General features: G+C 31.7%; 4 protein-coding genes across 12 annotated transcripts in view; 1 reads left to right on the top strand and 3 right to left on the bottom strand.

The window, feature by feature from the left end:
• Positions 1–232: 232 nt before the first annotated feature.
• LOC140051236 (ERI1 exoribonuclease 3-like) lies at positions 233–4449 on the bottom strand. The gene is made up of 7 exons (XM_072096375.1): positions 3987–4449; positions 3558–3674; positions 3399–3458; positions 3052–3143; positions 2066–2138; positions 1843–1939; positions 233–1557 (listed from the first exon to the last, which is right to left on the bottom strand). Exons 1-7 carry the CDS (start codon positions 4386–4388, stop codon positions 1475–1477), a joined length of 924 nt encoding a protein of 307 aa, XP_071952476.1. The 5' UTR covers positions 4389–4449; the 3' UTR covers positions 233–1474.
• Positions 4450–7191: 2742 nt separating this feature from the next.
• LOC140051323 (pre-mRNA-splicing factor 38A-like) lies at positions 7192–11639 on the top strand. The gene is made up of 8 exons (XM_072096496.1): positions 7192–7321; positions 9100–9259; positions 9760–10009; positions 10121–10189; positions 10348–10451; positions 10593–10666; positions 11047–11116; positions 11339–11639. Exons 1-8 carry the CDS (start codon positions 7192–7194, stop codon positions 11478–11480), a joined length of 999 nt encoding a protein of 332 aa, XP_071952597.1. The 3' UTR covers positions 11481–11639.
• A 1120-nt stretch (positions 11640–12759) lies between these two features.
• Positions 12760–18228, bottom strand: LOC140051145 (leucine-rich repeat-containing protein 40-like). The gene is made up of 13 exons (XM_072096268.1): positions 18000–18228; positions 17354–17535; positions 17065–17138; positions 16787–16916; positions 16571–16694; positions 16326–16468; positions 15896–16068; positions 15175–15265; positions 14896–15044; positions 14684–14791; positions 14389–14499; positions 13590–13853; positions 12760–13282 (listed from the first exon to the last, which is right to left on the bottom strand). Exons 1-13 carry the CDS (start codon positions 18142–18144, stop codon positions 13177–13179), a joined length of 1800 nt encoding a protein of 599 aa, XP_071952369.1. The 5' UTR covers positions 18145–18228; the 3' UTR covers positions 12760–13176.
• A 972-nt stretch (positions 18229–19200) lies between these two features.
• The window catches only part of LOC140051066 (microtubule-associated serine/threonine-protein kinase 2-like), a 75397-nt gene continuing 70589 nt past the window's right edge, over positions 19201–24008 (bottom strand). For 8 of the 9 annotated variants that reach the window (XM_072096146.1, XM_072096151.1, XM_072096149.1 and 5 more), the window contains 2 exons: positions 23743–23963; positions 19201–23440 (listed from right to left, as the gene is read on the bottom strand). In XM_072096146.1, the coding sequence (XP_071952247.1) occupies positions 22145–23440; positions 23743–23963 (1517 nt within the window). In that variant the 3' untranslated portion in view covers positions 19201–22144. The remainder of the gene's footprint in view (positions 23441–23742; positions 23964–24008) is intronic. The other variant, XM_072096150.1, reaches the window with a different exon arrangement.

Genomic DNA, 24008 nt, shown 5'->3' with positions numbered 1-24008 from the left:
AAGGATTAGTAAAGATTAGAAGATGACAAGTTAAATTAAGTTTAAGAAATTGTAGAAGTAAATATTAATTTTAAAAAAAGTTAATATGAAGATCAAGTTTTTTTTAGTTAAGGATACAAAGATAAAGTTTGAAAGATGGCATGTTTAACATCAAGAAGATGGTAAGTTTAGTTTAAGATTGTGATCAGTAATCTTTAGTAAATACATTACAAGAACTAAAGGGTAAAGGGGGAAAGAGTTTATTTTTAATAATGTTGATTACGATTTAGTCTTACAAAGTTTCTAAAGACTCGGTATATTAATCATTATTACCGTGCATTAAACCTGTTAACATATTTCACTTCTAATAATAACAACAATGTTGTTGATGTAACAGCAGTAGTGCGATTATGATGTATTCCGCAACTAAAGGCACATAATTAATACTAAGAAAGGAAAACACCTCAAATCATCTTTAATTTGTAACTGGGGGAAAATGTCAACATACAAAAAAGTATTCTTCTACGAGGCCGTCTAACGAAAATATATACAATAACAGAAATAAAATAGTTAGTTATTAATAAAAAAAATTATCAATTATACAGTAAAAGATAATGAAATACGGCGCCAGGGTTGAAATTAAATATTTCACGCAGTATTAAATCACGACATAAGTTTTATATTCTCATATTAATTTTAGATTAGTTTCTTGCAAAATTAAATTAAAAAACGTTTATATATTGGATTTTTGTAATCTTACGTTGCATATGTTTTCTTAAGTTATTAAAATGAACAGTGTATGTTGTAGATTCTGAATAGATCTATTATTTTCAATTCACATACGCCTCATTGTAATCGTAACGTATACATCTGATTTTCTAAAGGTAATTGTTGTGTTCAAATCAACAATCATTTCTATACAGAATAATACGACATTGTATTAAGTTTAACCATGCGAATAATCAACACAACGCTTATTAGGACTTCATATCGTAATCATAATTAAGGTAACTATATCTAGGTCACGATTTAGATGATGTACCAATATACATTTTTATTACAAGGGTTCACAATTATATAATAGGTAGGTCTCCCTATAATTAAAACTAAAAGCCTCCAATAAGAGACCATTTTCTGAAAATGTATAGAACGAAATAGGTTATATTAACTTGGTGATAGCGAAATGATGCAAACCAGACATGGAATCCTTCTAATAGGGCGCTGTATCATTCATTTATTTGTTGTAAAACTCATTACATAATATGTTAATATTTATAAATACAGTGCAGTTTTAAAAAAATTGTTAGTTATATAACCTCTTTGGATAGAACACAAAATTAAGCAGCCATATCAACATTTTTATTAGCCCAAGAGTGAAATTAACTAGCCCACATGACAGAAATATGGCTAGCCCATAGATGACCGTGTCTAGTAGAGGGCTAAAGTAAGTTATTATTATGAAATTCAATTTGACACATTGCTTCTCGCTTCAGTGTCACTCTAGCCAGCCAGTCCTTTCAAATACAAATCCTTTCTTAGCAATCTCTTTTAAAATCTTAGCAATGTTTCTACTGTCATCTAGAAAATAATAAAATATAATGAAAATATATAAAACTTTCTTGTTAACAAATTGGCCATAATACACAAAATGAAGTAGTTAATGTGAACTAATTCAGGATAAAAAATTCTAACCTGTGCTCTCCCTATAGGGCAAGCATTTTACTGTTACACAGCAGATATACTGTATGATATTTTCGTAGCATATTACAGATTTTTAATATAACAGTACCATATCTTTATAACATGATACTTTACTTTATCGAAAATTGCAAAAAAATCACATCCGAATAGATGGTATCTTACCTATACCGCTATGATGTCGTCCATCTAGCGTTAGATGCAATTTATCTAACATTCCAGGCATCCCTTTACAATAAGTACCAGTAGCTCTTGCAAATGCCTCCAAAAGAAGACAACATTTTTAATAAGTTTTAGATATTATAATCTAGCAATTTGAGTTTTTTAAAATGAAAAAGAACATAAGAACATTTTATGATGGTATCAATTTGAAGGAGTGAAAACATACCTTTTTTATATTAACCCATTGCTTGCAATAGTGTGGAAATTGTACCCCAGTATATTCACATTGATGAGTTAATCTGCAAAGGAAAAAATTGTCCTATTTGATTTATATGGAAAGATATATTACACAATTAGTTATAGACACCAGTTTCTAAAGTGTGAATCGGTGGATAATTATATTATTAGCAACCATTTTACACCTTATATTATATTAAAGATGTATTGTCCCTTGAAACACAAAAAAATGAAGGTCAAAATATTCTAAATTTAAAGTGGCCATATCAAAGTAATATTAAAGTTATTCACTTTAAGTCGAAAATTTAAGTCGAAAATTTAAGCCAAAACAACAAGTTTACGTAATTAACAGGTAAATTAGTTTGATTACATTTCATCTGGAAAATCGTCACGAGCGAAAGTAAACAAAGATTTCAAACCATGAGTACGCATTATGCATATGCTAAATTAGGATTGTTTACAACTCGTCACGGTTAAGAAGGTATTTTCACACAGATCATGAGGAAGTTTTATGATTATGCATACAGAGTAGCCAAACAAGTGCATTGCATTATGGGATATGTTTTGATTGAAAACTTTGACTGGAAGTCAAAGTTATTTTTTTAACAAAAAAACGTCTGTATTTCAGTTAAAACTTTTTTTTTTTCGAAAAAAAAAAACTATTATGATACTTCAAAATGACCCACCTTTTTTCGAAATCTTTTATTTTTTATTTTTTTTGGAATTAGTCAAAGGGACAATACATCTTTAAGAAATTATATATTTAAATCATTTTCACTAAAGGTTATTCATATTGCTATCCTCGTTATAACAAATATCACAGTCAATTTACAGAGGGCACTATACAAATATTTTACAGCCAAAAGATTTAAATGATAAATAAATTAATGCATAATGTTTTCATGAAAATAAACAATGACTTTGAACCAGGATTTGTGTTATAAAATATATATTAAAATAAGCATATTGACTCACTGTTTCCTAAAATCCCAGTCACCACATGTTACAAAAATAAAGGAATTATTTCCACTTAATAAATCTTGTTGGACCATCCAATCATTTAACATCTAAAAAATACACGAATTATTATTCTATTTCACTATCACCTAACTCGACTATATCAAAAATTATTTTTATTTTTCTATAATAGATTGTCCATCAACTTTCACACAAAATATATATAATCTCATTATTGTTAGTGTTTTATTTTTCATTTCGTTGATATCTACAACTCCCTGTGCAAAATGTTTAGAAATATATGTCTGAAATGTGTAAAAGTAGTAGTGAAGTTTAATTAAAATGAAGGTTAAGTAAGAACTTACTTTTAAACTCTCTTGAAAAGTTGGTTTTCCATCTACCATGCTTTGCGTGATTCCAGTCAACTGCAAGTAAACAATAGTTCTAATTACTAAAAATTACTAAATTAGGCTTGTACAATGTTATCCGACACAGGTTTTCAATTCATTTTAAAATTAACTTGCCTCGGTACAAAATTGAGTAAGTTGTCTGTTGGAAGTTGGTTGTACATAGGTGTGAAATTCTGCCTCAGTTTCAAATGTTTTTCCATTCACCTTTAGGACGGGTAGTTCTATAATTTCCTGATTGGAAGAAAATATTATATAAAATAAAGTTTATTAAATTCAGATTTCATAACAACTTACTAGTCCTATGGCTAGCATTTGACATATTACAAACATTGTTCCTTTTACTTTAGGGATTAATATTACGATCATTTCTTTTTTGTCTCCCTTTTGTTTCCAATTAATTGATGTGTAATCCATAATCGTTTGTGAAGAGTACTCTTAAAAAAAAGTATATAACGTGTGTCATAAATAGATAATAATACAGGTCCCTATACCAAATACCAATTGCTTTTTAAGACTGTTAACTACATTTTCTTATTTTATTACCTGTGGATACATCCTTGTTTCGTTATCACAAGTTGCTTCAAAATCAAGCACAAGAAAATAATCAAATTTTTGATGAGAAAAACCACCAGCAGGGCTATTTGTTAACTGTGAGGAGGCCATGACAAGTGGTGGTAACCCTACTCGTACTCCTCCTATACTACTAGTACTATTACTAGTTAGGCCTTGTGTTGTGATCTTCACAGCCAAGATAGGCCTACTACTATAGCTTTTCGATCTTTGCTTCACAGGCCAACCTAGTGGCTGGTTAGCTGAAGAAGAAATAAATCGGTATGATTGACAAAAGATATATTCAAATTTAACGAGATCGTAGTTTTTGATTATAGAAAAAACTGTCTGCGATCTTCTCAAAATGCAGCATAACAATAACACATTCTTATTCATATCATCAACCCGCCGTGTAAACACATTACGCAACACAATGCAACAACATGACGATCCGTCTGGACCAAACGAGACTATGACACATTTTTCAAGAAGCTTAAGGAGTGAAACTTATATGAAACCCCCTCTATAGTTCAAGAAGTGTACGTATGTCGGTAGACTTTCTTACAGACAGTTGAAAAAAGAACTCTGCCGGCCGGTGTTGTGTCTTAAAATGCCGGTTATATCAGTTAGTTTCAAACGATAATGTTATTTTATTTGTAAAATTAGTTCCGTAGTTGTTTAGCTCAAGCAAGTTAGTGTTAGGAAAAGGTCTAGTAGTATGATTAGCCCTATTTATAGCTCTCTTACTCTAGTCTTAGCCTAGGCCTAGCCGGGACTACCTAAACCTTGTTATTACTAGTTACAGTACTAACTAGGCTAGGTAGCTACTTATACGGGGGCTGATACGATACTCACAAGTATGAGAGGAGCTGGCTGGCCGGCGGGTAGTTAGCAGGACGATTCGGATGATGTTGTTACATTTATATAAATACTTTTATAGACTGATTTATTGCTTTAGAGTTTTACAGCTATACTGTATATATATTTAGTTAGTATAATAATCTACCTAACCTAACCTCTAGGCCTAGTTTTATATTATTATTAGTGTCTTTGATTTGATTTTCTTTTTCTTTCATTGTTATTAATATAGGCTAGCCCTTCAAAATTACAATTTATGATTTAAAAATTTATTTTTAATTTCAGCTACCTTCCAGCCTAGAAAGTTAGCTTATCTTACCTATGATGTTGCAAGCCGTGTCTCATCAAGTAGTGCGTTATACTGGGTCAAACGTCCTTTTCCAGATGAAGATGCACTTAAAACAGTCATCTGAAATTTTACAATTACTTCCAGACGTCTATGATATTTATTCCGAGTCATCGGTGTCATGTACAGCCCATCAAAGGCGTATACTTGCGTTACATTCAAAAAATATACAACAAACAATTGGAATTTTGCCCACCATGTTTGAACAAGATAAAAAAGATATTTATTCTAATACCGTATGTAGGCTACGTCATCCAGAGTTGAATCCAACACTTACAGATTTAGAGACACAAAACCTATTTCAAAATATACAAATATTTGAACATGGTAAAAAGAACCAGGAATATTTATGATGAATGTGTTGACCGTTGCTGAGTTGTTTTTTTTTTTACATTATAAAGAGAAATCAGTGGCAGTGCTTTTACATTGTGACTGGATTTCTGGAGAGGTATACTGTAATAAAATAGATATATACAGAAAATGTACAAAGACCTCAACATTGCAGTGCCAGCCTTATGTTTACGGAATGTAGAATTCCTTCTTTTGATGAATTGTTTAGAAAATCAATATATGGCCTGATGGGTAGACTAAATGCAAGCGAAAATGTTTTAGTCTCAACGATTATGAGCAATGTCTTAGTTAAGTCGAAGATGCTCTCCAGGTGGAATGCCATCCAGGTGGAATGCCATCCGGAGACGAGTAGTAGTAATTTAGTCTTGTTTATTTTATTTCGTTTATGTGTAATTTCTACTTTCTATGGACCAGAGATTCCGAAATAAAAGATTGATCCGAAATAAAAGATTGAATGGTTACAGGTGGTATATACTGTATTTATTAAAATTTAATTTATACTGTAGTTCATTTTGGAGCTTCTTTTCCATTTTCATCGTCTAACTTAACTAAATTATTATTGTAATTTATAAGATCAAAAGTTCTGTGAACGTTTTTATTTTTTCAGGGGGACAATACATCTTTAAGTTTAACAATCAATACAATAGTAGCGTAAACATTTTGTGTTAAGTAAAATACACTGTATGTAGTTTAAAATGCTCTATTTAATCATAAAGCAGGGTCTATCGGGTACAGTATTAAATACATAACTGTTTTGAGGATGTATATTTTGATTGGATTCGATTTTTTCATTCTGTGGTTGATTTACCAATGAATTAAATTTGCATACTCTTCTCCCAAACGTGCTTAGCCTGGTTTGAGCATGTCCAGTCTGAGTTTCCAAATACTACTAGTACCCATTTTTTAGCCGTAGCGTAGTAAACAAATAGTACAGTATTTCCTAATAATGCGTCCGTTCTCTTGAATATAACCAAAGAACTTATAACACAAGAATCTCCTGTTCTTCAATTTGCATTCAAAACACAGTATCGGAAGTACAGGGTTAAAAGGTCAAACTGGGCGACGCCATTTCACAGCATGGAGCAGCGCCCCCTCCAAACTAGGAAGTCAATTACTCTATCCCCCTAGAGTATTAGCAGATCCCCTCTATGATTTTGACTTTCTAATTTGATGCGGGCGCCCTACTCCATGGCTCACAATGGCGCCACCCATAGCTCTATTCTATCCCACAATGCCTTTCGAAATTGTTACGCGCTTCGGACGAACAGGAGATTCTAGTTTGAACCAACACCACGTGTAATACAAGAGCCCCCTTAGTTTATTGAATAAAAACATATTCTCGAAACCAGACGCGGTGTGGTAGAAACTTATTTGGAAAAAGGGGAAATCCCTTGTTACCGCATGCGCATTGAATGACCGACTGCTAATAACAGAAACTAAACAAATGTATTGAGGGGCAGTAGTAATAATTATAGGCTTTGTAATTGAATGTCAGATATAACTAAATATAAATTAAATAATAATTATTAAATACATAGGTATAATTTATTGTAGCTCTAAATTATTAATTATTGACTAAATAATTAATAATAATTGTTAACATTTTAATTAACAATAAATCGAGGATGAAGTCAACAAATTAAAATGGCGAATCGCACGGTAAAGGACGCGAATAGTGTCAAAGGAACAAATCCTCAATATTTAGTGGAAAAGATCACTAGATCAAGGATATATGAGTCGAAGTATTGGAAGGAACAATGCTTTGCCCTCAGTGGTAAGTTTCTATGCACTAATTTGGTGTAGAGTCGATATAATACACCTTTATTTACTAGCCTAGGGTTCAGGAATCTTTAATGAAGGGGCTTGTTGCTTTCCGACTTGACGGGTCGAAGCAAGGGAGTATGGTCGAAGCGGCCGCCAGTTTAATATCGTCATTTGTATGGAACGCCATGTGCGCTTTAATCTTTGATTGTCGTTGTCAACGCCATGGCCTATGGCGAGTTGAGTTACAGCTAAATAAATATAAGCCAACTCATGTACTATCAAATCTTTATATTTCTATAAGTATAATAATTAAGTTTGCCTGCCGATAAATCAATGTATATTTTATTTGTATTTACTATTAACTAATACATATATCGAAATATATTTTGCCGAACCTTTATATCTCGTTTACATACTATTGAATCCTTATACAGTATTGCAATAATAATTTACGTATACGATATTGCCGAATCTTTATATCTCGTTTATATACTATTGAATCCTTATTCAGTATTGCAATAATAATAATTTACGTACGGTATTGCCGAATCTTTATATCTCATTTACATACTGTCGATTTTTTTACAGTATTGCAATAATAATTTACGTACGGTATTTCCGAATATTTATATCTCATTTACATTTAACTATTGAATTTTATACAGTATTGCAATAATAATTTACGTACGGTATTGCCGAATTTATATTTATATCTCATTGACATACTGTACTATCGAATCTTGGTTTTTATTATTAGTAATAGTGTGTGTTATACATTTAAGTGTTATGTATTCCATTGTAATACTGTACATTGTTTGTGTTTTCAATAAAGCAACATGGGACGCCCACCTAATGTGCAGCAGCACTATTGCTGGCCGTCAGTCGAGTTATTAGCAGAAATTCGCGTAATTAATTACCGTATCAAACAGACACTTTCATCTTATTTTAGTATTTAAAACTCATTTTCAATTGATCAATATTTAAATATCTGAAGTAATAAAATAGTGTAGGATATTAAATAAATTGCTGTCATCATGTTATTGTAATTAAATTATGATTGCGAACACTACTATAGTTACTTTACTAATTAATTAATATACAATAACAAATATTTTTAATTATTAATATATTTATATATTTTGATATACTTTATTGATTGGTTTATTTATTATTATATTATATTAATATACAATATAAACACCACAATGTATTTTATAGACTTTATTAAACATATGTATATCATTTAGAACAGTTAAAATAAGTAATCATCGATTCGCCATTTCGTGAATAAATTACATAATAATGTAGATTGTTATTTACGTCCGAGGTAAAGAAAACCTGTCGAAACAATGACAATCAAAGATTACAAAACAACGACAATCAAAGCGCACACGGCGTTCCATACAGATTACCGTTATTGAACTAGCGGCCGCTTTAGTTGGCGGCCGATTCGACCGTAATCCGAAGCAAGCCGGGACCCTGCCGTTGTTCCCCATATGTCATGATAAGGGCAGCCAAGGTATAGACTTCGACCGGGATTAGTTTTAGTCTAGTTGACAGCCCTGTTTGCTGGGGCTCTTGGTGCTAGGCCTACTAATCTAATCTAGTTAGTAAGCTTCTTAGCTTGTTTTTTTTATTACTGATTGTGACTATAAAATTATCATATTAAACGACCCATATAACATCAAGCAAGTATCAAGCAAGTATAGTAATACAATTACAGTAGTAGAGACCTAGCTAGTTACTAGTAATAGTATGTATCCTAAAATATCATCACTATTTTTCTAGCTGAACTTCTCGTTGACAAAGCCATGGAATTGCGTTACATTGGAGGAGTTTTTGGTGGAAACGTGAAACCGTCTCCTTTTCTTTGTCTCATACTTAAAATGTTACAGATCCAACCAGAAAAGGACATTGTTATTGAATTCATAAAGAATGATGATTTTAAGTAAGTAGCCGATTTTCCGATTATAATTATAGTTCTTTAATTACTGTACATATAATCTTAATTTCAAAAACACTTTCAGTGGCTGATTTTTCTTTTTACAGTAATAAATAAAAGCTGTTTAAATATTAAAAATTTTGCAATTATTAATTTTTATATTTATTGATATAAACATGTACTGTAGTACAGATTCTACACATGTACTGTAGTACAGATTCTACACATGTACTGTAGTACAGATTCTACACATGTACTGTAGTACAGATTCTACACATGTACTGTAGTACAGATTCTACACATGTACTGTAGTACAGATTCTACACATGTACTGTAGTACAGATTCTACACATGTACTGTACAATATTTTGTTTGTTTAGTATAGTTGATTGAGTTATTAAATCCAAAACCAGAACAATATTTGAGATCCTTTTCTTGTGATTAAGTTCAAAACAGTAAAACTTGTTACTGCAGAAACATGTCTCACCAAATTATTATTTTTTTAGGTATGTACGTTGTTTAGGTGCTATGTACCTGCGACTTATAGGAGAGAGTGTTGAAATATACAAGTACCTGGAACCACTGTACAATGATTACAGAAAGATTCGATTTCAGAACAACAATGGAGGATACGAGTTAACACATATTGATGAGTTCATTGACCAACTGCTTCATGAAGAACGTGTGTGTAGTATTATTTTACCAAGAATTCAGAAGCGCTATATACTGGAAGAAGCTGAAAAGTTAGAACTCAGAGTATGATTTTAGGATTTGTTTTCTTTTTTGATTGATATTGAAACAAAATATTATAGCTGTAATTTTTATATTATTTGTTAATTTGCTTTTAATAAACCTCATTTTATTCAGGTTAGTGCATTGGAAGAAGACTTAGAGGTCATGGAAAGTTCAAGTGATGAGGAGGAAGAAATTATTAAGGTAACAGTAAAGTTATTCGCATAAATTATAGAGAAATTTCAACAAAAACAATTTAGGTTTATTATATTATTTATATAGGTAAATAAACCTGTTAAAAAAAGTGTAGTAGTTTGCTATGAATAATATTTAATTAAAATGATACTTTTTTTAAAACATAGGATAGTAGAGGTCGTTCACCAGATCGATATAGGGATCGTGATCGTTCACGACGAAGTCCATCACCAAGGTATCGAAGAAGTAGATCAAGATCACCTTATAGAAGGTAAATATTTTTAATGTATATTACAGTAAGTCAAGTTTAAGAAAAGTTCAGTACGCACTTATTTTGACACACTTGTATATCTTTCTCATGAGCTTCACTCTGAAGCTTAGCTAAGTTTTTTAAAATTTTATTTTTCTTCAGTAGGCGGAGGCGAGATTCACCTCATAGGAGAAGGAGAAGTCGATCAAGAGAAAGGCGGCGGTCAAGATCACCAGGTAAACTTTATTTAACTCCTATTGGTAATTGTAATTTTTATATATTTACCCTTATTAATAATACTCTTTTTTGACCATATTTAATGAGGGTGATCAATCCAGCAATTGCTGATCATTAGGGACCCTCAGAGGTTCACAAGACAAACATATACACAAGTCTTATTACAGTCTTTGGGAGTGGAGTTGTAATTTTGTCATTAGAAAAAGTCCTGACTGGACCCTTGGAGTGGTAGCCAAGCTTCATAACTCTAAAGGGATACAAATTCTTGGCTGGAGTTCATTCACCCAATCAAATTTCATTTTTCCAGCATTAAAGTAAATGCCAACAGACAAATTAACCCATTATATTACTAAATATTATTTTCATTTCTTCCTTAAAGAACGGCGTCATAGAGATAGAGAGCACACTGATAAGCATAGAAGCCATAGACATACAGATGATGATGATAGGTAAGTTACACAAAATAAAATACTGTCTCATTTACAACCCTTCTGTTAATGGTCCTCAAACATGTCATTGCTTCAATGTCCAAAATTTGTTTTTTTATCTTACGATTTTGTAAAAAAGCTTCATTGCTGTTTCCTTTTGGGGAGTGTCAGGGGGCGCCAAAATAGTTCTTGTTAGTTTTATAATCAAAATTGATGTGAAAAAATAAATGATATCTTTCACAGGCGGAAATCACACAAGACTAAAAGGAGTAGACACGAGAGAGATCATAAACATGAAAGCAAACGAGAGAAAAAGAATGAATCTGATGAGATTGCAGAAGCTAATGCATTACGTGCATCTCTTGGACTTCCACCATTGAAATGAACTAAAAACTTGTCACCATCACCATCAGTTGTTAAAAATTGTATGCTTATTATGTTGAAAATATTTCCATCATTCCTAATATTGAAATAGTGCAAATGAGAAAATAAAGTGAAGAGTGTACATGTCTGTTGCTAAACAGATTTGAGGGTTTCAATAAAAGCATTTTAAAAATAGTTATTTTAGTCACTTTCTCTTTGTAGGGTGTATTTACAGTGCCAGATTATTATACAAATAGCCAAATACTAAATGTTAATGAGCGTAATGGTACAAATAATGGCATGAGGTGAATGATAAAAGGTTATATTTGAACTCGGCTTTGCCTCATGGAAAAATAACCGTTACACAAATACAAAATATTCATTATTTGTTTTATATAACATCTAAATATATTTGAATCAGATTGAATAAAAATGCCTACATTTGATTCACAAACAGTAACATTTATTTGGTTTTTTATAGTATATGTTAAATATTATATTTATTTGGATTTTATAAACACACCTACTGCATTGCTAATTATGTCAACAAATGACCAAGCAATCCTGGGTTAAAGCGCCTAGCTTACTGTTACCAACTTAATTAGCCTAGATGAGTTCCAGTTCGTAATGGTATGGCTGCCTTTCTAACCAACCTATATATATTAGTCTCTTTTATATTACAATTATTAGGTGAGGCCTAGGTGCTTTAGTCTACTTAGTCCAAGGATTGTTTGGTCGTTTGTTGACATAATTAACACTTCAGGTAGGTGTGTTTATAAAATCCAAATATATTATTCTATAAAAAACAATATCAATGTTTATGTTTCAATGTGAATCAAATGTAGGCCTACCTAGTCCTACCTTTTATTCAATCTAATTCAAATGACAGGAATATATTTATATATAAAACAAATAATGCAAGTTTTTATTCTTGGTTCGCTTTGTTGAAAATATAACCTTTCATCAATCACCTCATGCCATTATTGTAATATTGCATTATTTGTATACTATTCGATACTAACTATTGCGATAAGATTTTTTTTTTGTACACGAAAAGAAGTACTGTACTATTAAATAAAACTGTTGAATATTGCACACCATGTGACCCACAATCGTCCAATAAAACAACATGAATTTATTTAGGTGTATTATGGTATACAGTACACTAAATAACTGGGGCAAAGATGTACAGTGTGCAGTAACAAAAACAAATACTTTATGGTGTAATGAAAACTACATTGAATAATGGCACACACGCAAGTAAGATTATTATATTACATTTATTTCAGCTACAGTAGCCATTCTAATACAAATATTGGCACTATAAAACATATTTTATTAGCAATATATAATTTTATTTTACAAAAAAAAACAAATTTAAACTGAAAGTTATTTGGTGGTCATCATACTACAATTAATAAACAACTTTGTCTTCAAATTAAAATATACTGCTTTATAGTGCCTGTATCGGTCAAATAAATCCTGCCACTTGATAGGTACAATATTATAGTGTAATTTAATGTTAGCTTTTTATGCCATTAATGCAGTATAGATTTTTCTGTTCATGTTGCGCATACAGTCCAGCATCGGAGCAAATCTGTAGAGTTATACCAATCCAATCATGGGTCTATTCTAAGTCCAAATTTAAATGTCTGTTTTTTATTGTTAAGTAAGTCTAATATAATTTAGCTTTGATATGATATATTCAAACTAAATATTTATGTTGGTATTCGATCTCGTAGATAGGCCAACAGGGAAACTGTACCCTTGTTGAGGACAGCTGGACGTGGGTTGCGGAATCGGTTACCATTAAGCTGCAAAGATCTAAATAGGAAAATACATAGATCAATTAAACAAGGTGTTCAGGTATACAAATACATTAAAAAAAATATACTGTAAGGGATAGTCATTTATATAAATAACTAACTCAAAGATACATTTATTTACAGTATATAGGCCCATTCATGCTTAGTTGGGTTACCTGGTAAATTGGTGGGTATCTAACTTAACCGAGTATATTATTTAGCCTGAACATGAACTACAGTAATGCCTTAACATTATTATTACCAGCTATTAATGGTTCTTTTGATTATTGAAGATAAACCACATTAAAAATATATTATATGTTTACCTGAGTGATTCTACCAAGCCCAGCTCTGGTGGAACCTCCCCTATATCATTATTGGTCATGTCCAGACTTGACAATTTTGGCAATTTTCTTAAAGATGCAACATCAATTGATGTGATCTTGTTCTCGCTGACCAGGATAACCTCTAGCTTACTCCATGTGTACACTACATCAGGTAGGTCTTTGAATCGATTACTAGAGATGATCAGTTCACGCATCTCACTCATACTGCTAAACTCACTCGGTAAGTTACTTAATGCATTGCACCTATGATGAGAGGATCAGGATTGTATTAAAATACATTACTACTGTAGTATGAGCACCAGAGACCATATTCACATTTCACACTTAGGATAAGGGAAACACTTAACCTTAAAATTAAATACAATTCAAGTGAAATACTTAATATTTAAGGGCAATACCTCACTTAAGTGTGATTGGTGAAAATGGCCACTAGTCTTAGGCAAAGGCACATCTTTACTTACAATATTGAGATTATGCATAGTAAATAAACACTGGTAAATTCAGTTGTTATGCTACAACTGCCATCTGTGCTCCAGAATATGGTTGTATCAAACATTCCCAACTTTACTCTTTTGGAAGCATATTGTGTGGGGCAAACCTTACTTTACTACCCATCTCTTATTGTATACAGTACTGTTACATGTAAGCAATTAATGTGTTAGACTATCTTGTGATAATTAGATTAAATTATAATAATCTAATCTAATAATCATAATAATAATTTAACATTATTAGAGTAGAACAATCAATACATTTGAAAGCCACCACTAACCCTTACCTTAAATCAAGTGACGTTAGTTTGACCATCATTTGCATCTCCACTGGCATCATAGTAATTTTGTTGAAACCCAAATTAACCTCTTGGATGGATTTTGATAACAAAATGATGCTGTAAAAAATTATTTATGTACTAGAGTAAAATAAAAATTTGAAACAGAAAGAAGTACTATGAATATTATTGAGCAATACAATAGGGACACATACACATCATTTGTCAGCAATACCTTATTACAGTGCAAAACAGTACAGTACAGTACAGCAATGCACTTAAAAACAAGTATAATGTATCTCACTTTTCAGGAACTTCAGTCAGAGCATTTTTGCTAAAATTCACAACAGTTACTTCATTGGTCTGTGCTGGCTCCCATAAATCAATAGGAACAGAGCTTGCTTTCTTTTGGCTATTAAAGCAAAGAATAAAAACCAAATCATAGTTAATAAAATAATAGACAAAACCTTTATCATTGTCAAAGAATTTAAAGATTTGATCTTCATTTTTTCCTACCTGTAATCAAGAGTCTTCCCTGACGAAGTTGTAGTTGATCCTATTATACCAGATTGAATTTCATCACCAGCTCCAGTGTCATTAGGTGACTCTGTTGGTTCTTCTTGGATCCTATCTCTGAGGTATTTCATCAGACCAACTGTCCCTCTCTGTATAAAAAAATTAGGAAGCGAAATGATATCAATTCATATTCAAAGTGGACTTCTTCTATCTGTATCTCATATCTTTTAATTTGGGACACATTCCGGATTCATTTTGTCCATATTATTAAGTACATACCCTGACAATGTCACGTCGTATACCTCTCATAGGATTACCTTCTAACACTAAAGACTTGAGTAAAGGAAGAGTTCCAAGTTTGAATGGAAGGCTGGAAAGATATACAACAAAATTATTTGATTCATTTTATCAAAATGGTAACAAAATGGCAATATTAGTGAGTGTACTGTTATATTTCTCAACAATTAAATCTAGGTATTAAAACCCTCTACGAGTTACAAACAAGAGGCCGCTTTTAGAACTTCGAACCAAACAAGGGGAAACATATGTTATAACATTACTGCAGCTAATCCTATTCAAAGGACACTCCTAAAAGGGAACACTTTGTTGGGTGCTGAAGGTGTCCACTTTGGGGTTCTATTGTTTCACAGTTTTAGGAGTGGAGTTGTGGCTTGGTGGTTATGATGCTTGGCTACCACTCCAAGGGTCCTGGGTTCAAGTCCCGTCACATGTTAGGATTTTTTCACAGTACCAAATTACAACTCCACTCCCAAAGACTTGTATTAAGACTTTGTTTATGTAAAAGCATCTTGTATATAATGTTTGTCTTGTGAACCTCTGAGGGTCCCTAATAATCAGCAATAGCTGGATGGATCACCCTCATTAAATATGGTTTTAAAAAAACAACAAAAAACAAACAAACAACTCCCTGGTATCGCCATCAAATTTAAAATTGTATAATCTATCTAATATAATTCTGTTTCAGATTTTTAATACTCACGTGCTTAGGTCATTGTTTGACAAATCCAGTCTATTGAGATCTTGTAAAAGAATTATTTTTTCTGGTAACTCTTTGACTTTGTTATCCCGAAGGTCAAGTACAGAAACAGAGGTCAAATGTTCTAAGTGCCCAGCAGTTATTTCAGATATTCTGTTATTACCAACATGCAACTCCTGAAAATATTTGTGTAGTGCTGAACAAATTATGTGAAAATGTATTTGTGTGAATGTGTATGAATAATAATAGACATTGATAGCTCTCTAAAGTCACAAAGGAACCTGGTTCTAAGATCTAGATTACAATTGCCTTTGTCACCAACTTTGTCATTTTGTATGTGACATTTTTAAACTTCTGGCATCAGAGTGCAAGCGTAGCTGATGTATACTGTTTTCACTGTTTATACTAATTGTGTTGTAATAAAATAATTTACCTTAATTGAGGTGCAATCTGGTAGAAGTGGAAGGTGCGCGAGACGGTTGTGACGTAGGTAAAGTTGTTGAAGTGATGACATTCTTCCAACCTCTTCTGGAATCTGCTCAATTTGGTTATTATTTAAATCCATGGTGATGACATCTGCAATAAATAATATAATAGATGGATAAGTTGTTATCTGATGAAACAAAAACACTTTCTACCACTATATTTTTTACTTAATAAGTGATAAATCATACTTACTTTTGAGCATTCCACAGCTGTATGGAATACTTGTCAGTTTATTTTCTGACAAATTGAGTATTCGTAAGCGAGACAGCCCACCAATAGATGTGGAAATCACTTGTAATTTGTTGTTGGACAGGTTCTGTAACATAGATAAATGCAACCAATAAGCCATAAAACCCACATAAAAGTGTCTTTTAATGTTGGGAACAATAGAAAAGAGAAATTACAAACCAACTCCTCAAGGTACCGCAATTCACCAATTCCACCAGGTAGCTCTGTTAGCTGGTTATGTTGAAGGTTAAGAACAGTTAAACTGGTAACACGCCAAAGACTATCTGGTATACATGTCAGCTGGTTGTGGCTGGAAAGATAAACAATCAAACTAAGTTACAGAGGTTTCACCTGCTACCTGGAACAATGGTTACATGTACAATACTTATTAAACATAGGTATTGTAACACTAGAAAATTCTGTTTAACTGATGTTGATGATCTATACAGTAAAGCTACCTTGCATTAAAACGTTGTAACTGTTCCAAATCACCAAGTGCACCTGGCAGGCTCGTCAATACATTGTCATGAACCTATCATATTATTAGGAAAAAAAAGTTTAATCAGATAAATGTGTAAAAAATGTGGGTTTGACATATATCTACACATTACCAATGTTTTCAAGGGCTTTTATCATTATGGTGGATTCACAGCACTATATTTATTAAATGATTCATGCTATACATCTCTGTATTTTGTATAGTTAAAAATGCTACAGGTTATATTCATTGGTAACTAAAGACTTTACATCTAAAACAGTTAAAGCTCCAAGTTCTCGTATGTCATTTGAAATCTCTTGTAATTTGTTGGATGCAAGAATCAGTTTGGTAAGATCGGTTTGTTCCCACCAACGATCTTCTGTGTTGTCCAATGATACGGTCTTAGCTTCCTCAGGTACATCCTGGTTTATTCGCCACACAGCATCTGGAACTAAGACCAAATAAATGAAAACTAGTCATTCATAAATGACAACCAATGTAACAGCTGGTGCTGTATCATTATGGCAGAGGTAAGGCTTTATTTTTTATTGTTGAGGCAATGAAGGTTACTTTTATAGCAACGATAGGCCTAGGTCTAGGACATGTTCTGTATCAGTCAGACAGCAAAAAAGATATTCATACAAAAGAGTAAATATTATTTATTATTAATAATTATTAACACACGAATAATAAATAAATTAATATATAGGGCCTAGGCCTAGCTAGGCCTATAACAAACTTAACAGAAAATACTATTTTATGATTAATTATACTACTACTAAACTTCTAGTGCTTTAAGTTAATGATGTTAAATAAATAAAAGAATTATATGACGCCTATATGGCCAGCTAGGGGCTAGGCCCCCTACTACACGCACACACAGACAGCCAGCTCGCCGCTTGTATGGCCTCTTACCGGTTGTTAACTCTCTGCTCGATAAGTTAAGTTGACCGCTACGTCTTCCTTGCTTTAATAATGCAGCAGATACTCCAGAAGTAGGCTCTTGTGGTTTCTGGAAACCCGCTCTTTTGTTAAATGCCTGTCGCCCATGCTTAGACATACTAAAACCCAATAATAACACAAATTCTAACTCAAAGTTTGCTTAGGCATAGGCCTAGCCCTGGATACATATTCGTCGATTCGATTTCGATTGACGGACTTGAATTTGCAAAATTAAATTTGGTAACAGTTGTACCGCCACCAACGATGGATAAAACTTTTTTCTTGGTGTAGATTTATTTTTTCAAATTTGTAGAACTTAAAGTTACTAATTTTTTTAACAAATTATATATTGCCTGTTAGTATTTTGTATCAATAACATAATAAAGAAAAAATTATGAAAATCCGACTTGTAGTTTTCGAAATACTACTACTACTACTAAACTTCTAGTTAAGTTAATATAACATGGCCGAAAATAATGATTTTTAGTCACGAACGAAGTAAACATATTGGGTGATTCAACAAATTGCACCCTCAGTCTAGTCGGAAATTGTATGATCTACACCATTTTAGATAAATTATTGCATAAAATTACGGTTTTTCGTAATATATTTTGTATATCAACATTGTAAAATTCAATAAAATATGATGATATATGTTTATTAAATTAAAAAAAAGTGTTTATTTAACCTCATTCAACAAATTTCCATTCCTCGGAAACGATGTGACTTCACGGCACACGTGAGAAAATTCTTCCGCAGTGTGTGATTCGCGTCAACCAATCAAAGCGCGAGAGTCCAAAATCGTTCAACTGTGAGCCCTCATAGACTCTCTTTTCCCAGACATTGGGTGAGTTTATTGTCCCCCAAAAACATGAAAAATGAAGATTAATTAAATCAGACTTTGAATAGGATACTTTGTAGTTTTAATAAAGTTAATCACTTCCGTAGAAAAAAAACTTTATTTTTTTATTACAGGATTTATTGTATTTCAATGTTTTTACCTTATTGACATGATCATTTTCATGATGAATAACATGTTATGATGAATAACATTATGACCATTTTATGAATATTGTCAATGAATTTGAAAGATGAATGGAATATTATCGTATATGCAGTTGAAACGAATATCAATACGTCTGAAAACACAAATAAACATTCTTATAAAAACAAATTCACCACACTACTAACATACACTGCTTTATTCTTTCAAGTTAGCAAGAGTACACAAAGTTAGCACTGCAGTTGAACAATGCAAGCATATTATCTCTTCATGATCCATTTCACAATTATTACATATTTTAATATTTTTACAAGGATAAGTGACATACACTATTTACACATCTAGTACAGCAGGGCATTTAAATTTACATACTTTCAATTTCTTTACATCTATATACATTTGGAATGTTTCCACTAAGTGAATGTGTGACTAATATTATGGCATTCTCAGTGTATGCACAAACCTTTCACCAAAGCCAGGCTTCCATTAAATTATTATCTATAAGTTCTGTATTACATGACCGTGCATTTATGTTAGTAAGAAAAGACAAATATAGTAAATATTTGATGGAAACCAGGCTATATAGGAGTTTGTGCTGTCTAGAATATATATCACCACCATAAGATAAAACTTTTAACTCAATATTAACATCAAGGTTGAGTCATAAGATAATACTTAATCTATAATAATCAATTCACAAAATATTATCTTTAGTCAATTCAATAACCATGAAAGTGGTATTAGCTTAGATGGTTTTAAATGGGTTGACAGTCTATATTGTAGATTTGGCTTACGGTAATATTCTTAAAAACATCGCGTGTCAAACCATTAATTATACTTAAGAAATACAAAAAACTGAAAAAATAAACCAGAGACTAGGGGCAAGTTTAGTGTGGGCATATGTAAGACAATAGCAACAATCTACCAATTGTATGGGACACAATCAATATCAATTAGGTTGTAATCATTAACTTCATTCATTAATTAACAATTTCAAGTTGTAAAATTGTTGTGACTATTGTATGAATATCAAACAAATTACATAAAAATTTAAAACAAAATAAAACATTAATGTTAAATGTTTATAAAAAAAATGTATTATAATATAATTTTTATATCACATATTAATTATCTTCAATATATAACCACTATATCTGTATAAAAGTAATTTTGTAAATTAAAAGATTGATTCATTAAAATAAAAATATATATTTATGCTGAAATAATTATAAATACAATTTATGTGTCTTTCTTTTGTAATTAAACAATTATTTCAACCTTTTGGCTTTGTGATTAAAAAATCATATTGCAAGTAAATAGCAAGAGTTTAATGTACAAAAAATGAATACAGATATAGAAAAAAAAATCCAACATTACATTCTAGACAAAATATCATTCAAGGTACCAATGAAATGAATTTATGTCATTTTCTATAAATTCAAGATCAGAAAAACTAATAAAACTTTCAGAAAAAAAAAACTCATAAAACTTTTGGAAAACTATTTAAATTTCTTAAAAAGATCTCAATTTCTTTCAAAATTTGAAAATCGAACTTTCAGAAAAAGATATCAATTTCTTCAAAATCTGAACATTTTACAGCATAAGATAATTGTACACTATTTTGCACAACACATTTTGTTAGCATAGCTATACAAGGGTAGCAATGTTTTTATTCTAAAAATCTTATTCACTGAAATGAATAAACACTAAGTCACAATATCAGTGCATGCTAGTGACATCATCTGAAGTGAATTGTGTACAAAGTTTTTTTCGATTAGTTTGGGTAACAAATTATTTTTCATTACACCAATCAGGTTTAAATCATGGGTTTTATGTGAATCAATCAACATAGACAGTAATGAACAACATGCTCAACATGTGTAATGTTCATCTATTTATACGAAAACAGCTTCTTATAATAACATCCCATAATACTATGAGATTAGTAATGTAAAAGTATAAATCTTGTTTTCGAAAAACAAATAATTTACACTGAATACAATTCTTTCAACAGCTTCCCTTCTACTTCAGAATCAGCTATACAACATGTAAACACCTTATTTTAAATACCATTTAGAAACATAACAATGTCGTGATGCATCTATATGCAAGGACATGTTTTACATTTCAATGGTCACACAATTATTACATGGAATTAAAAGTGTAAATAATTATGTAAGATTGTTTTAATGCCATCAGGGAGCAGCTAGATACTGTACAATATATTATACCTCCAATACCTTTAAAAATGTCTCTTTGGCAATGAAATAAAGTACAAACTTGTGTTTATACTGGAAAGAAATGCACACTGTTGTTTAAGAAGCTAGTATAAAGATTACAAATTAAAGAGTATAAAATAATTAATATTTTACATGTACCTATATCAATATCTAAACATATTGTCCATTTTAGAATGAAAATTATTCATCCATGTACTAATATAACATAAGTTACTGTATATAACATGCATAAAGTTTGGTAATTTGTTTATATATCTTCCCAAATTTGTTGTCACTGATTAATATAATTAATTTTAATAAAGCAAGGTAGAACTTAATTTATCTAGTTTAGATATTTTTTCCTTCCTCAATTCACGCAAAAAGAAAGTGGTGTTATGCATGTTTATTAATATTTCCATCTACCATTTGTGACACAGAAAATGCACAACCAATCAGAGCTCGTGAATTTGGCTAAGTGGTTTAGAATGAAGAACAATTTGTCAAAATAGTTAACTAAATTTTTGAAATATTTAATAGACCAGTGTTCAATACAATTGTTTTGGAGGTGGTTATACAAAATGTATAAATGTATTTAATTGAGATGAAAATTTTACAAATTATTATATTTCCAAGATTAATATATAAACATTACAAATTGTAAATAACCTACTGCAAAAATTCACTGAATTAGTCTCTTTTATTTTTCAATGTAAAAAAAATCATTTCCAAACGATTGTGTCCGGTCATTCTCTCAATGACAATATCCATTAATTTTCCAAGAAAATCTGCAATATTTGGTTAACAATCAATAGTTAGTTAGATATAGACAATGTTCAAACACTTTATTGTCTGCAAATAGTCTTTCAAGAGTTTCAATTCAATCAAACAATGAAGCTTTACAAACTGGTTACTCTGCTATCAACTTCTTCATTTTTCTTTCCACTTTTATCTCCCTTTGAACTCTCTTTCTTGTCCTTATCAGCTTTGTCTTTTTTCTCTTTAACTTTCTTTTCTTTCTCTTTCTTTTCCTTTTGTTCTGATCTAGCTGTCTTCTTTTCCTCCTTATTTGTTTCATCACTTTTATCTTTTTTGGCTTTCTTATCAGCTTTAGTAGCCTTTGAAGGTTTTTCCTCTTTCTTTTCTTCTTCAACTTTTGCTTCCTCTTTTTTCTCTTTCTTTTCCTTTGCTTCAGCCTTTCGTCTTTCTTTTTCTAAATCTTTTTCAAAGCGAGCTCGTAAAAAATCTGGTTTGGTACACCTTCCAAATGAAGATGTCTTTCTAAGCAGAAAATCAGTTCCAGATTCAGACTTGCTTCTCACATGAGGTTCCAGGTACTCAGACGACAAAGACATTTTTTCTCTATCTGGAGAGAGTGCTCTTCTTAAAAGAGGAGAAGGTGGAGTATCGTGAGTTCTTTTATTCAACTTCTTTTTCATTGGCGAAGCAAATGATAAGTTCTGAATTGGATATGACTGAGTCAAATTAGAACTTCCAGGTGAATGAGTATGAATTGCAAGTGGACTTGAACTCCTCACTGGTGATGTTGGCATAGGCGAAGGACTTGGAGTCCTTGCTAATGGCGAAACAGGTATATGTCCAACAGATTTCCTACGATGTCCGCGATTCCCAATAGATCTTTGTGAAAGCAATCCCGATAAACTGCTTGGCCTCGAAGAAAAGTGTGATGATGCCGGTGAATTTGGTCCACTGGAACACGGCGAACTATTAGTAGAAGATGTCCGGTGATCATCAGTAAGTGCACTGAACGGAGAACGCTGCGTTTTCAATAATGTTGGAGAACGTGTTACATAATCACCAGCTATTCGATGGAGTGAACCAATACTTTTGCTTCCGGTCAAAGGTGAAGGCATATGGACATGAGATCCTTCAACAAGGCTACGTCGATTCAGACTTGATCTTCTCACAATAGAACTCCTTCGGATGTCTCGTCTGCGATTTCTTTTTTTTCTCTTGGCCATTTTACTAATGGATGGATTTCTTTTTCGACCACCACTTTTGATGGTGGTGTGTTCAATAGGTAAAGCACGTATGCTCAGCTGATTGGTGGTGCCAGCTATAAGTTGAATTACTTCGGTATGAAGTAGACCCTGAACAGGTTTACTGTTGATATGTGTAACAAGATCATTCTTTTGTAATCCTGCTTTGTAAACATCACTTTCTGTATCAACATGCTGTAAGAAAATGACATTATTTTCAATTAATTTTTATCAAATCTACTTTAGTAATGCAGGTAATTTCACTTCTGCATATTTCATGTATATGTATATTATAAATAAATATTTTTCTCGATTTTGTATATTTTTACATGTTCAGTAAAAGTTGTTTGATTTGTATTTTAGGAAATAGTTTTTTTTTAGAGGCCTCTGAAGTCAGTTTTCTGTACCTACTTTAAATGGAAGGGTCACCTTTAAATATGGTTGAAATAAAAAACAAAAATAATCACATCAATTAAATATAACATTTTAAAGCATACCTTTACAATGTGGTGTATTGTGTACACATTGGTATCACCAAGGTAGACTCGGATGGCCGACAGCTCAAATCCTAACCGTTCCTTCCGTCCTCGCTTTTGTATGATGATAGGTGGCTTCAACGGTCCTATGGCTGGTGAAAAATCTCTGGAAGGTGATGCATCTCTGGAACTAACACTTGATTCTATTGGTGAATTTAAAGGAGAAGGAACTTGTAGGTCTTCTATGTAATTAAAAAAAAAAGACAAAACACACAAATGAAAACACC

Source organism: Antedon mediterranea, chromosome 6 (assembly GCF_964355755.1).
Source record: "Antedon mediterranea chromosome 6, ecAntMedi1.1, whole genome shotgun sequence".
NCBI classification, from domain to species: domain Eukaryota; kingdom Metazoa; phylum Echinodermata; class Crinoidea; order Comatulida; family Antedonidae; genus Antedon; species Antedon mediterranea.
The sequence above is the reverse complement of the archived record's forward strand: the minus strand, read 5'-3'. Positions and strand labels throughout refer to the sequence as shown.

What these genes read in the sequence shown, in the direction of transcription:
- LOC140051236 (XM_072096375.1), bottom strand. Translation starts at nt 4,388, where the DNA reads ATGAATAAGAATGTGTTATTGTTATGCTGCATTTTGAGAAGATCGCAG. An exon ending in AAACAAGGATGTATCCACAG is followed by an intron (nt 3,675 to 3,986) that starts GTAATAAAATAA and finishes TCTTCCAATCAG; the next exon opens with GAAATTATAGAACTACCCGT. An exon ending in CTTTTCAAGAGAGTTTAAAA is followed by an intron (nt 3,144 to 3,398) that starts GTAAGTTCTTAC and finishes TGTATTTTTTAG; the next exon opens with ATGTTAAATGATTGGATGGT.
- LOC140051323 (XM_072096496.1), top strand. Translation starts at nt 7,192, where the DNA reads ATGGCGAATCGCACGGTAAAGGACGCGAATAGTGTCAAAGGAACAAAT. An exon ending in AGGAGGAAGAAATTATTAAG is followed by an intron (nt 10,190 to 10,347) that starts GTAACAGTAAAG and finishes TTTAAAACATAG; the next exon opens with GATAGTAGAGGTCGTTCACC. An exon ending in GCGGCGGTCAAGATCACCAG is followed by an intron (nt 10,667 to 11,046) that starts GTAAACTTTATT and finishes TCTTCCTTAAAG; the next exon opens with AACGGCGTCATAGAGATAGA.
- LOC140051145 (XM_072096268.1), bottom strand. Translation starts at nt 18,144, where the DNA reads ATGTCTAAGCATGGGCGACAGGCATTTAACAAAAGAGCGGGTTTCCAG. An exon ending in CAGATTGCACCTCAATTAAG is followed by an intron (nt 16,069 to 16,325) that starts GTAAATTATTTT and finishes AAATATTTTCAG; the next exon opens with GAGTTGCATGTTGGTAATAA. An exon ending in CTGACTGAAGTTCCTGAAAA is followed by an intron (nt 14,500 to 14,683) that starts GTGAGATACATT and finishes AATTTTTTACAG; the next exon opens with CATCATTTTGTTATCAAAAT.